The sequence below is a fragment of the Sinocyclocheilus rhinocerous genome, unplaced genomic scaffold (assembly GCF_001515625.1).
Source record: "Sinocyclocheilus rhinocerous isolate Xijiao unplaced genomic scaffold, SAMN03320098_v1.1 scaffold641, whole genome shotgun sequence".
NCBI classification, from domain to species: domain Eukaryota; kingdom Metazoa; phylum Chordata; class Actinopteri; order Cypriniformes; family Cyprinidae; genus Sinocyclocheilus; species Sinocyclocheilus rhinocerous.
In genome coordinates, this window is record NW_015624257.1 from 167453 (window position 1) to 181915 (window position 14463).

The window sequence follows — 14463 nt, forward strand, 5'->3', positions numbered from 1 at the left end:
ATATATGAATATAAATAAATACTATATAACAAAGGTGTCACCTTAAAATCAATTTTCCAGATAATATTTTACATATAAAATACACATGAAAATATATGTTTTATGTTTTAGGAAAGTGGTCCCTTGTAATCGGAAAGTTTTAAATCCCCTCTCTGGATAAATAAATGTGGGTCACTTTTTTCTTTACTATCATATGGAATAAGAGAAAAAAGACATCACAATGTCATAAAATGCTCATGAGAACTCTCAGGTGTAAAGTTCTTTATCAATAACCCCAACAGCTCAATATCACTTTGCTTTAAATGGGAACCGCTCTCTGATAACTCCTCATTTAGCCATGAGTGTGGAAGAGCAGCTAAGGGAAATCTGAGCAGTAATACTAGCCATTTAGCATATGGCATTCTCAACATGTAAACATCGGCACAGGGCAGAGGCTGCAGTAAAACAGCCTCCTGGGATCAGGTCCCCAAAGACCCCGTTTTTAACACACACACTCGTACACATGCAGTAATGGAGGTTTCCTGATGTCCAGTCAGAGCCCTTAAAGCACAATGACAACCTGAGGTCACATCACTTTGTCCACACAGACCTTTCGCCCTCAAACACTTGCCCACCCACCCAGCGTCTGAATCAGCTATGTTATTTCACTTTCCTCCCATCATATTTTACAATATATTAGGTTTTACATATGTATTCAAATGTATAATAAATATTTATATTTATTTTTTAAACTATTTAAACTATTACTAATTTAATATTGTATATATTATTATTATCATTGTTGTTGTTGTTATTAAGAAGAAGAATTTTTCTTTTTTTATATTAAAACATTATGTTTATTTCTGGGTTTAATCAAAAAAAGAAAGAAAAAATAATAATTTTGGAACCCTACCATATATTTAAATTGATCTTTTATATATTTGGATACATTAATAAAATTTGTACATATTCAGGAAATACATTCACATACACACACACACACACACACACACTGTAAGAGTTTTATATAATTCTTTCCTACATAGTATACATTATACCTATATATTATACTGCACTATACTTAACATTTAAGCATGTTTTGAATCTGTTAGGATGCTCTTCTCTATCTGACCATGCTATACGTTTTTAAAAAGCAAAAACCATGTAAAAGTGCTGAAAGTAGGGTGTTAAAGGGGTTAGATGCCGGGAACACTAGAGCAGGGCTAGAGAGGCAGTAAAGGCTTGTTAGGGTACATTAGGCAGAGAGGGGATTATAAGGCTTCATAAATGTTTCAGAGATACTCAGGGACTCAGAGATCTGTGGCTTTGCAAGCAGTCGCTGTCTCCATAGAGTAGAGAGAGAGAGAGTGTGTGTGTGTGTGAGCGTTTCTGTGTTAAAAGAAAGCACATTCTTATTTCACCTTTGTCATGTATGCAAGGGTTTAATGGGGCAATAAAACGTACCTATTCCATTAGTACTCGGGCTTCTGTGATTGTTTATGTTTTAAAGGATTCTTGTCTGGTTAAAGTCTGATTTTATTTCTAATAAACTGGTGAAAATATTATTTGTCAAGTTCTAGCTCATTTGAAAAAATTCTACAAAGTTATCAAAATAATCAATTTTCAAGCCAAATATACAGTACTAAATGGCTGTGAAGTCGACAGCTTACCTTTCTCTCTCTTCCTCTTTAGAGGTTCATTTAAACAGACAGAACAGCCCTCGGCCAGCCGTCACGTCCCAGTCCAGCCAGTGTTTGTGAGTGTGTATTTATCTTTGCAGCTACTCCTCCTGACCTCTGAGTACCTTTGGGAGCTGGAAGGGGTCACTGCCAATTGTCCTATTCACAAAAGAGAGGGCAGAACATTGCTTTTGAGGGACAGAGCGAAAGAAAGACTGTCACAGATTCTTCAATCATCCCACTCATTAAACAGATTAATAGACTATCCTGGGAAAGACAAGGTCATCATCATCATAAATACGCAGCCACAATGAGAATTAGATGCAGCATTATTGGTAAAGTGTGTTCACACTTTTTCATTTTGGTCTACAGCTTAATGCACTGATCTAAATTAAATGCACTGTCATTTTCCCCCCTGAAGTTGTAAATAAAACAAAGATTATCGGAATACAAAAAAAACATGATTTCAGTTTTTCTACTTCAAAATCGTATGTTTAATTCAATGTGTTGCTTGCCATTTCTTTGTAATTAGTTGTGAAATTTACTAGCAATTTCTGAGTGAAAGTTTATACAGCATCTACACACAAAGAAGGTATTTAAAAACTTCCTGTGTTAAAAGAAAGCACATTCTTATTTCACCTTTGTCATGTATGCAAGGGTTTAATGGGGCAATAAAACGTACCTATTCCATTAGTACTCGGGCTTCTGTGATTGTTTATGTTTTAAAGGATTCTTGTCTGGTTAAAGTCTGATTTTATTTCTAATAAACTGGTGAAAATATTATTTGTCAAGTTCTAGCTCATTTGAAAAAATTCTACAAAGTTATCAAAATAATCAATTTTCAAGCCAAATATACAGTACTAAATGGCTGTGAAGTCGACAGCTTACCTTTCTCTCTCTTCCTCTTTAGAGGTTCATTTAAACAGACAGAACAGCCCTCGGCCAGCCGTCACGTCCCAGTCCAGCCAGTGTTTGTGAGTGTGTATTTATCTTTGCAGCTACTCCTCCTGACCTCTGAGTACCTTTGGGAGCTGGAAGGGGTCACTGCCAATTGTCCTATTCACAAAAGAGAGGGCAGAACATTGCTTTTGAGGGACAGAGCGAAAGAAAGACTGTCACAGATTCTTCAATCATCCCACTCATTAAACAGATTAATAGACTATCCTGGGAAAGACAAGGTCATCATCATCATAAATACGCAGCCACAATGAGAATTAGATGCAGCATTATTGGTAAAGTGTGTTCACACTTTTTCATTTTGGTCTACAGCTTAATGCACTGATCTAAATTAAATGCACTGTCATTTTCCCCCCTGAAGTTGTAAATAAAACAAAGATTATCGGAATACAAAAAAAACATGATTTCAGTTTTTCTACTTCAAAATCGTATGTTTAATTCAATGTGTTGCTTGCCATTTCTTTGTAATTAGTTGTGAAATTTACTAGCAATTTCTGAGTGAAAGTTTATACAGCATCTACACACAAAGAAGGTATTTAAAAAATAAAAAACCATTTCATCCAATAATGTGACATTCATGATTACAAAAACAATACAACTTTGGCATAATCTTTTAATACAATTAATTACTATAAAAATAAGCAGTTTTATTTAAAAATATGATTATATTTTTAAAAAATGTGTGTAACTACCATGAAGGAAGTCATGTGACAAGAAATCCATGTCATGAAATCAATGTAATGACAAGTATTATATGTATATGTATTATATGATATTATATGACTTTTTATGACAAGTCATAATTAGTTCAGATAAAATGGAGCAGCCCCAAGAAACAAAGTTCTTTGTATGCATATGATACCGTATTGCCCTATGTGATTTATGGATCTGTAAGGATAAATGTGTTGTTAAAAAAACAAAACATTTAAGCACTCACTGATTTCCTGAGCACATTACACACACACACACACACACACACACACACGTATATGCATATACATGTGCACAAACTGTATCCTGAGGAGTGTTAATGTTATACTGAGACAAAGGGGATTAGGAAGGATGACAGTAAACAGAGATATCGGACTAACAGTGAACGCAGGGATGCAGGACATGCATACACTGCGTCCAGCACTAAGATCCTTTGTGTAAACAGTTTTACCCGGCTCAAAATACAACAGGAGGATGGAATTGACTTTTTCTACATTTTTAATTTATGACTTTATAATCTGTTGTTAAAAAAACCCAAACATTTTAATCATTTTAATTCCAGATGATATGTTATAATTTAGTCCAATAAACTGAAAAACTTTTCATAAAATTACTGAAATAATTACTAATGTAAAAGGCAAGCAGAAATGGTCAAAAGGAGCATGAATAAAATAAAATAAAATAAAATAAAATAAAATATTTTTTATTTACTCACACCTATCATTAGTAATGTTTAGTTAACCATGAAAGGTGAGGCCATCTCCTATTACAAAGCATTAGCATGCCAGGAACACCTCAAATATGTCTCTGTCCCTAAATATTTCACTCTCTCTTTCTCTTCACTGCATGCATGGCTCTCTTTCTCTCTCCCCTCCTGCTGCTCTGTTAGAGTCAGGAGGAATAACTGCGAAAAAGAGACAAAAGCACATCAAACACACACACACATTCACACATATGCATACACACACTCCTTTTGGGCCATTGTTTAACATGATGCATGGTGAGAGAAAGCTCAGCGCTCGCAAATGTGAATGACAATGTCTGATTCAGACCTGCTGGTCTAAACATACTACATTTATTTGATGACTTCATAAATTATTCATGATTCACTATTACATGTTATAATTTCATATAATGTCACAATAAATTCTGAAATACATAAGTAGCCATAACAGGCTTAATGCCAAATTTAGGCCTTTACAGATAATTATTTTGTCAAGTAGATGAAGTATCAATATATGAGTAATCAAATTAGTGCACTGAAACCAACTGTTGTATAATTGTGATATACAACAGTTAGTTTCAATCCACTATATGTGATCATTCATATTTAGTATAACAGCACTGTAAAGTTTCACATTTGGAAGGACTCCATTGTTTACTGAATTAATTCTAAATATATAGTTTTTCATCATTGTAACAAATAAAAACTATTCTATATATTCTAACATCAATTATTTCTAAACATCTACCTTTTCTAATCATAATTTTGCTAATTGTTTTTTAATTCTTTATTTATGCATTCAGTTTTGACATTTGACATGACATTTGTATTTTATTTTAAATTATACTATTTAAAATGAACTAGTGAAGACAAAATGATGATTAGAAATTGTAAAAAACTTAGTGACCATTTATTTTACCCTCCTAATATGTTTTTAATGCAATCACATATATTTTTAACTTAACATCTAATTTTTGATTTCTGATTCTAATTTTCTGATTTTAAATTCATGAACATATTATAAGTCAACTCAAACGATGTTTCATAGAACCATTGCTTATAATAAATATCACACTATGTATGTACACTACAAGCAATACAACAGAACTCTCATTTCTGTGACTTTTTGTCTAATTATTATTAGACATTATAATAATTACTGCTCATTAGTACACTGAAAAAAAATGGTGTACGGATTTACTTTAAAACAATTTTCACTCAAAAATTCCTAGTAAATTTCACAATTAGTTTAATTTCAGAAAGACTGAAATTAGATTTTCTTTTAAAACCTACTCCAATAATCTTTGATTTATTTACAATGTCAAAAAAAATAAAAAATACAGTGTATACATGCACACTCTTACCAGTTCCTCAAGATATAGCTGTCAATTGGAGACTATCTATAGTAGACAGTAGTGTGTGTGTGTGTGTGTGTGTGTGTGTGTGTGTGTGTGTGTGTGTGGTCTCATGGGACTGACCGTCAGTGAAGGCTCACTGAAGCTTCATCCAAGCAGCCTCGGCCATCTGCCCCATCGCTATACTGTCATCTGGACAATCTCTCTTTCCTCTTTCCCCCTCTATATGTTTCTTGCTCAATCTCTCTCTTACTCTCTCCCTTCTTCTCATTTCTCTCTCTACCAGTATGGAGCGGCTTTACTGTGTTTGATCTGTCATTCATCCAGTAAGCAGCATGCCGAGCCTTTAGCTGGCCTTTGCAGAGGATTACTGTCCCAGAGGAACCTACCATCACAATGACAACACCAGCCCAGCCTGTACCTTCTGCTTCCAAGCTGCTCAAGAGACTCAGGCACCTGACCGGGGATCAGTTATTTACACTTTACCGATTCCTTAAAACAGTAGCAAGACATACTGTAGATTTGGAATGTTTATTCTTCATGTAAATATAAATAAAGTCGTTTCAGGTCATAATGACCCCGGACAGAGGTTAAAGCAGAGTTTATGGTTTCACTCAGCAAAGAGCCCTGGGCTAGTTTTAGACAAGTCTAGTGATGTGTGCTGACTGCTATTAGAGGATCAATAGGGCTAATTGATCAGATTGTGGTTTAGCTCAACTGTTGGTGGCTACTAGACGTAGAGCTGAAATAGGAACTGACAGGTAGCCACTTAAAGAGAGACAGTGTGGGACAAACATAAGGACATCATGAGCCCCTTTTCCTCTGGAACCAATACAGACACATGCTAAACAGCCATTTTATTTATATTAAATCTACTACTTGTGATTCCAGTGACTAGTACGTACTGCAGCCCTCATTTAAAATGAATTACTGCACAGCCATTATGAGAGGTTGACCTCAGTGTAGTCGTATCTAGGCAAGCATCCAAATGCCACTGGGGGGGGGATATCATTAATCTCATATTAATAAAGAAATCAAACTGAATTATGGATGTCCACAGTGGACGGGGACGCATTTTAAAGCACCAAAGGTTAAGTGTGAAATCAATGCTTAGAAATGAGCGTATAAAAATGCAGGGGAGTGAAAGGAGAGAAACAGCGAGTGAACGCAGACTCTAAAAAAGCAGGATTGTCGAGTCACGCTTTTAACGGCACAGAGCTTTTACCGAGTGCATCAAGACAGCCATTTTTACCAGATCATTATGGGCTCTGCATTATGAACCACATTGTAGCGTCGTTCAACATTCTCCTTTTGAAAGAAATACATTTTATAATGCTTTAAAAAGAAGAGCACCTATAATGGAAATAAGAACATATATGTTTCAGATAATTGCATGTTATTTGCAATTAAATAGAAAAAGTTTATATTAAATGCAATTAGCATTTTTATAATTACTTCTATTGTTTTTGAAATATGGTTAAAGTGTACTGCTGAATGTACATGCATGCTAACTTTTACGGTAAAAATTGAGTTTAATGTAATTGAAATGTATTGAAACTTGTTTATCATGTATTTACACATTTGTAAAGATAAAGTTGTGTACATTTAGTACATTTGAACATAGTACATAAGCACATTTAACTTTAAATGTAATACTGAATAACACACTACAGATAAATTAAAATATAAGTAAAACATAAAAACATGATTTTTGTGATTCAGCTAGTTGCCAAAGCAACATTTCTCATTTACATTTAGTTTAACTTGATGTACTAAAATCATTTTTAAAAATTATAAACACTACAGGTATATTTAAAAACAATAACTAATATGACAAAACACAATAAATTAACTAAAACCTTAACTAAAATGAAAATATGAAAACTAACCCAAAATACTGATAAAACTGTAATAGTATCTCAATTATAATAAAATTACACTGACTTCTTTAAAGCATTATTGAAACCAAATGATTCAAAATTTACTTCAAAGTAATTTGACATTACAAAGTGCACTTTTAAAAAACTGTTAGAACAGTCATTAAAGTGTATATTGTCTAATATTATATAATCTGCAAGTCCATTTTTTTTTATATAAGATTTGAAGTACACTACACGTGCACATTCAAAACAGTTAAGCGCACTTCTTTTTCACAGGGGTTTGCATGGACAATAAAAATGCCATCATCTAGGATGCTTTTATCATTGACCCTGAGGGCTTCTTTGTGATTTTATTATACCTCCAAGCTCTGTTAACTCACCATGAGCTCTGATGTACATATGTACTACCAGAAGCCCCAGGGAACTTCAAAAACTGCAGACAGGATGGAAAAGCCTGCATCTCTCCCTGCTGAAGTATGAGAGGGTAATTGAATTGTCTTCTGAAGCTTGACCTATGACCCGGCCAGTTTTGTATGCAACCAGTGAGGGTGAAATTCATAATAGGAATCCATGGCAGCTCCCTGTGCCAGCACCGGGTGAATCTGATGGCAGGGGACCATTGAGGCTCTGCAGGTAATCCAGTCAAATGAGAAGCCTAGCCGGGGAATCCTTCACAACAAAGGCTATGGATATGAGCTCAACATCTTTAAATGATTTCTGAGACTGATGCTAAGAAAGCCACATCAGCTTGATCGCTGATGTTATTTCAGGAATATTTTACAGTGAATGGCTGGACATAATGAGAGCAGGAATCGAATCGGATATGGAGACAAATGACCTGAATTGAATTGAACGAACTCATCTACACTTACAAAAAGTTTCAGTCCTTAGTGGAGAGGATTCGATTTAAAGGTAATAATCACAACAAATTGCATGACAAATGATTGTGAGCTCAACATCTTTAAATGATTTCTGAGACTGATGATAAGAAAGCCACATCAGCTTGATCGCTGATGTTATTTCAGGAATATTTTACAGTGAATGGCTGGACATAATGAGAGCAGGAATCGAATCGGATATGGAGACAAATGACCTGAATTGAATTGAACGAACTCATCTACACTTACAAAAAGTTTCAGTCCTTAGTGGAGAGGATTCGATTTAAAGGTAATAATCACAACAAATTGCATGACAAATGATTGTAACATTTAGCTGTGCCCTTTGACCCCTTGTTGTTGTCGTGTGTGTTTTGAGAAGGTGAATACTCCTGGAGAATGTGGAAGAAGTAATCTGTCAGAAAGCCTTTTTCTCTCTTTCCTTCTCCATCATAGACAGTTGGTACCATGAAGACACAATCGGGGGGCAGCAGATGTCAGTGAGACCGCCTTTGTTTCCATTCTCTCCACTCTGGACCACCTCATTGCAGTAGTCCATTGTCATTAATTTGCTGTTGGGGGATGTTTACACTCCTCCTCTTCTGTCACTGACCATCATTTAGTAAAACACTGTAAACTCTACAACTCTATCTATCTATCTATCTATCTATCTAGTCTGTCTGTCTATCTATATCTATTCTGTCTGTCTGTCTGTCTGTCTGTCTATCTATCTATCTATATCTATTCTGTCTGTCTGTATGTCTGTCTAGCTAGTCTGTCTGTCTGTCTGTCTGTCTATCTATCTATCTATCTATATCTATTCTGTCTGTCTGTCTGTCTATCTAGTCTGTCTGTCTATCTATATCTATTCTGTCTGTCTGTCTGTCTATCTAGTCTGTCTGTCTATCTATATCTATTCTGTCTGTCTGTCTGTCTATCTAGTCTGTCTGTCTATCTATATCTATTCTGTCTGTCTGTCTGTCTATCTAGTCTGTCTGTCTATCTATATCTATTCTGTCTGTCTGTCTGTCTATCTAGTCTGTCTGTCTATCTATATCTATTCTGTCTGTCTGTCTGTCTATCTATCTATCTATCTATCTATCTATCTATCTATCTCGTTCAGAATCAGCGTCAGAGTTGGTTGTTTCCGAGATGTCACGTCTAGAGTTTGTTGTTTTCATGATGTTGCATTTAGTGTTTCTCCATTCATTTCATCCCTTATCAAATGACTTATTTTGTTTTAATGTGTAAATCTGTTGTATTTCGTTTTATAGTCTTATAATTGATATTAATAATATGGAAATAGCATTAAAATTAAAGTTTAATAAATATTAAAAAGATAATATTTTTGGACAGTCGAATATTTCGTTCAATTTGAATTAAAAATCGTATATGGAAGCGACAAATCGCACAGTTATTTTAAAATAAGCACAAACCCTCATGAATCCCTTTCTCAATTTTCAGAAAGTTGCAGGGAAAACCAAAACATTGAAATAATAACAGATATTTCTTGCACCATACATTTTAATTTTCAGTTTGCATACGTTCCGACACACACTGACATATCTGAACATCAGGTACAGCTTATGAAAAAGACTGTACAAATAGAAAAGAGCGATAGATAACAGGACAATCAACAACAACAACAACAATAATAATAATAGTTAATAATTATAATATTTTTGTCTTTGGTTTTATTAACTGTCTTTGGTTGTGCAGCTCACTATTACACGCCGATATATTTGCTTTGAGCTAACTTTAAAAAGTACAAAAACACGTATTTCTCTAGCCAAATACATTTTAATAAATAGCACAAAAAAAAAACATTTAAAATAATACAATTAAAGCGAACATATTTTCTTAGGGGACAGGCAGGCTAACTACGTTAAATAAAATACACAATAGCAAATAACATTGACGTAAGACATCTTTGCTGAGAAAAGGCGGAATAACAGAAGGAGTTATAGACTCATGAAGCATTAGTTCCAGGGTCTGTACTCGGAGGTGATGCTGCTCATCCCGGGAAAAGATAAATTGTCTCCCAGTTGTTTCTGTGGATGCAAAGAATCTATGGAGAAGAGCGTGTTTTCGTTTCCAGGAAGAACGACAGTGTTGTCCAAAAGAGGTCGTTCTGAGGGGAGAGAGTTAGGTTTTATTAGATAAGCCTATATAGCCTATTATGTTAATAAATGGCTCATGTGAATTCAACAAATATAAATAGGCTATTAACATCATTAATATTTAACCCCTTAATCTCCCGTTCGGTTTCAAATATTTTTACATGTCGATAATTTTCAGTCCTTTTCAAATTTCAAAGTCGTCTACTACTTAGGCTAAATGGAATCCCGGGAAGCAGCTTAAAATGTCTTCGTACTTTTATGCGTCTTCATGTGAAATTTCAACTCTTGTGCTCCTTGGAAAGTGGTTCCACACACATCGCAGGAGAAGGGCGTGTCTTTGGAGTGCGTCCGTCGGACGTGGCTGTCGTGGGCCGCGTGAGAGGCGAACGCTTTCCCGCAGTGTTTACACTTGAACGGCCGCTCGCCGGAGTGCTGGCGGATGTGCGTGCGGAGGATGCTGGAGGCCGTGAACGCCTGTGACATTCAAAAAATACGTGTTCATAGGCTATTAAATAATGGTAATATACACACACTACAAACTACTTTAATATCTAAATGTGGACATCCTGTTGACATATTGTATAGTAGGCTACTCTATTTTTATTATTAACATTATTCATATTCTAGGCCTATAAAACAACAACAACAACAACAACAAATAATAATAATAATAATAATAAATGATAATAAATGACAATAAAACCCTCACCTAAACCTAACCATTATATAACCCTTGCCGATTTTTTTAAACATTTTTATTAAGCTATTATTTAGTATGTTTATTCTGTTGGCCCCTATATAGGTAAACCTGACTCACATACAATGGGTCTACAGGCTACTAGGAATAAAACTGTCTCTGGCAGTCCACAAACAAGACAGAAAGAGTGGCACGACCACTGAAAGGCTCTTAACGCACGCGTAACTCACCCTTTAAGAATAGAAGGAGACGAGTTACAACAAAGCGACAAACAAACTTTTGTCTCTTTGAGTGTCACAAATTAAAGCATAATCCACATGCACAATGCACTGGAGGCGCATCTGCCATTCATTGGCACGTAAGTGTCTTCTAAGAGTGCGTCCAGCGCTAATGAGCGCTCAGATGCACCGTGAAATTAGTCAAATCCTTAAAGCAGTATACTTTATTGGAATCCATGTGAATAAGCATTACTCACCTTGTTACAGTAAACACATTTGTAAGGCCGCTCTCCTGAGTGCACGCGCATGTGTTTGTTTAGACTGGAGGACTGCGAGAAACTTTTGCCGCACACGGAGCACTAAGAGGAAAAAGAGGGACACAAATTATATTCAAGACTCAAGATGCTGTATCGGCATGGTTAAAAGCTTTTCGTTAACGCATCCGGGTCATTTCTCGAAATGGGTGCTTTTGTGTCCCTCATTATTATGTGTAACAAGTGACTAACATCAGTGTTATGGCTGGCAAAAATAAAATAAATGTTATTTATTTGTTTTCGGCTGTTATAGCAATTATAATTATATTTGGATTGAAAAAAGGAAATAAAATCTAAAATTATTTGGACATAATATATTTTTTCACATTTTACAAAAATTGTATTCTCATCTTATGTGTCAGTTCCTGCCATTTCGAACCCCTTTTTATTAAAATGATGAATCATCGTTCCAAAATGGAAAAGGCATCCATTTCGTTGAAAGACCCTTATACATGCATATAAATACAAATTATTAATCAAACAATTTTAAATACGTTGAGTATGAGAATATTAGTACAATTGCAATGTTTTCCCTTTTAGGCTCCGGTTTTGTGCAGCTTTTCTAAAAGGGAGCTGTTCTTTCAGCAAAAAAAAGTCTTCAATGAATCAGAATGAAGATATATTTACCTTATGTGGTCTGTGTTTTTCATGCACATGGAGAATGTGGATTCGGAGCCGGTCTCTCTTCTCGAAAGACCTATTGCAGAGGTGGCAGGGGAACTTCCTGTCGCCCTGATCCACGCAGCGCGTGTATTTCAGGTGTTTGTCTCTGTAGTACTTGTAAGCAAACACTTTACCACAGCGATCACACTTGAAACCCTCTCCAGAGTCTGTAACGAGGAAACACAGGAATTTTAGCAGTTTGCAAACACACCTGAACATATTATAATCTTTCTATAAAAACAACAGAACATATTGAGCTATAAATATCCATCTAAACAATTATATAAGATGATACATTTGCATTACGCACATACCTTCAGTTGGGAGCGGTTCAGTGGCATCAATAAACTCTTTGAGGGTGAGAGGAATACCCAAAAACTGCACATAGCAGTCTCCATACCAGACCAACAGTTCTTGGCCGGCTCGGATCTCTTTGCAGGCCTCATAGTATATCTGTCCTTCACACTGGACCGCAATCAGGTTCTGCTCCTCGGGAAAACGCGCGCACTTCACCAAGGACATCCAGCTCCCTGGAGCGCCTCTTCCATCCACAAAGTGACTCAAGCGGCCGTTCTCAAAGATCTTTGCATAGGAAGAAAAAAATAATCAATCGTGTGCTCCAGGCAGACGTTTTATACAAAATCTGGATTTCAATTATAATTTTTAATTATTTTCAATTTGCTATTTACCTCCCACATGAGAGTGTTGTCATCATAGGTTTTGATCTCACTTGTGTTCACTAGTTTGCCCTGAAACGGTCCAAACCTGGTGCCTTTTGAAATTGTGCTTTTATCAGCAAATACTCCATAATGGGAAAGGCTTCCGCAATTAGTTTGGAGTATCGATAAACCTGAAAAATTCAAGACAAACTCCATGAAATTGCCTTCAGAGTCAGACTAGAAATTCTCATGAAAGAAAGAAAGAAAGACAGAAAGAAAGTAAGAAAGAAAGAAAGAAGTTAATTTACCTTCTGGGAGTTCAAATCCTTCGGTATCAACAGGTAGAAGATGACGATCAGCTAATTAATAAAAAAAAAACATGAGTTACAAACACAATTTTGGAAATTAAACATGAAAAACTAGAAGAATGTGGCATTTAAACAGAATGAAAGGTATGTTAATTGTACTTGGAACAACGTAAAATATTTCATTCACATTATCAGTATGTGTGCAACATAATACATGCTGCCAGATTTCTTTGTCTGTTTGTTTGTTTTTTCAGCACAATAAAATTGCTTTGTGCTATATAAATTCAAATGATTATTATATACCTGTTCTGGGAGGAAATGATAATCCAGATATGGCATGTCCAACATTTTGCCCTTGTTTTTTGGAATATCCGTACAGAACAGTGAAGAGGTCTTCCTCTGTAAAACTGTAGGTGCGCGTGTGTTCTGGCGATGTATCTGTGGCCTGCAGGCAGCTGAAACTGTCCTTAACCGGAGAGGATGAAGCCGAAGAAGACTTTCCACTGGACGGGCTGCTGAACTCGGACGGACAGCCGGTGCTCTGCTCATGTCCGTTGTACATGCTTTGTGACGGCTGCGTGTGCTGGAAATATGGCATGCTGGACACGTTGAGAATCTGCTCATGGAACGCCGCGGTTTGATGGCTGTTGTGGCTAAAAAAAGACGAAGTTCCGGCGAAGTTAAACGGCATGATTGTCTGTGCGTCGGTCACCATGCGGCCCAGAGACTTGAGCGGATGGAAGATGCTGTGCGTGCTCTTGAGGACGTCCGCGTAGTGCGCGCCGGGCATAGACGGGTAGACAGCCAGAGTCCTGTCCCTCACTGCGGGGTGACTGGAGAGAGACACCGACATCGCCACAGCTGATGAGGGGGGATCCGAGGAGAACTTCACTTGCAGTTTGTTTTCAGTACTGTAGACTGTAAAATATTTTAATTAATATAAAAATATCGTTGCTTCCATCTCATTGTTTTTTAAAATTTTTTTTTATAAAAGAGTCATTTCTTCTCGATTTTAGGAGTTTTCAGATGTTCATTTAGATTTTCTCCATCTGTAGCTTTAAAACTTGCAGTCTGGCACAACTTTGATTTGACTTAATTATTTCAAACAACAATTCAACTAATTTCATGTTGTTTTCTTTAAGTGTATATTGACCTATTTTGTCTTAATTCAAAATTAAAGCAAAAGAAGCATAATGAGACGTATTTTCACTCTTAAAAAGAAAGGTTCTTCAATGGTTCTTTGCAAAAGTTCAGCGAAGATCAAGAACCATTTTTATCTGGTTATCGCAATCTTTATTTTTAGGAGTGTAGGCCTACTACTGAG

At 35.9% G+C, this 14463-nt stretch overlaps 1 protein-coding gene across 1 annotated transcript; it reads right to left on the reverse strand.

Moving 5' to 3' along the window:
• Positions 1-9866: 9866 nt before the first annotated feature.
• On the reverse strand, positions 9867-13992 carry LOC107740123 (PR domain zinc finger protein 14-like). Its single transcript, XM_016552444.1, has 8 exons — positions 13443-13992; positions 13140-13190; positions 12862-13022; positions 12487-12754; positions 12137-12339; positions 11453-11554; positions 10535-10754; positions 9867-10291 (listed from the first exon to the last, which is right to left on the reverse strand). Exons 1-8 carry the CDS (start codon positions 13990-13992, stop codon positions 10140-10142), a joined length of 1707 nt encoding a protein of 568 aa, XP_016407930.1. The 3' UTR covers positions 9867-10139.
• Between the last annotated feature and the right edge of the window lie 471 nt (positions 13993-14463).

Bases quoted from the DNA above. Each gene is read 5' to 3' on its own strand.
- LOC107740123 (XM_016552444.1), bottom strand. From the start codon at position 13,992: ATGTCGGTGTCTCTCTCCAGTCACCCCGCAGTGAGGGACAGGACTCTG. The intron at 13,191-13,442 runs GTATATAATAAT...TTTATTAATTAG, and splicing joins ATCATTTCCTCCCAGAACAG to CTGATCGTCATCTTCTACCT. The intron at 10,292-10,534 runs GTACGAAGACAT...CTCTCCCCTCAG, and splicing joins TCACATGAAGACGCATAAAA to AACGACCTCTTTTGGACAAC.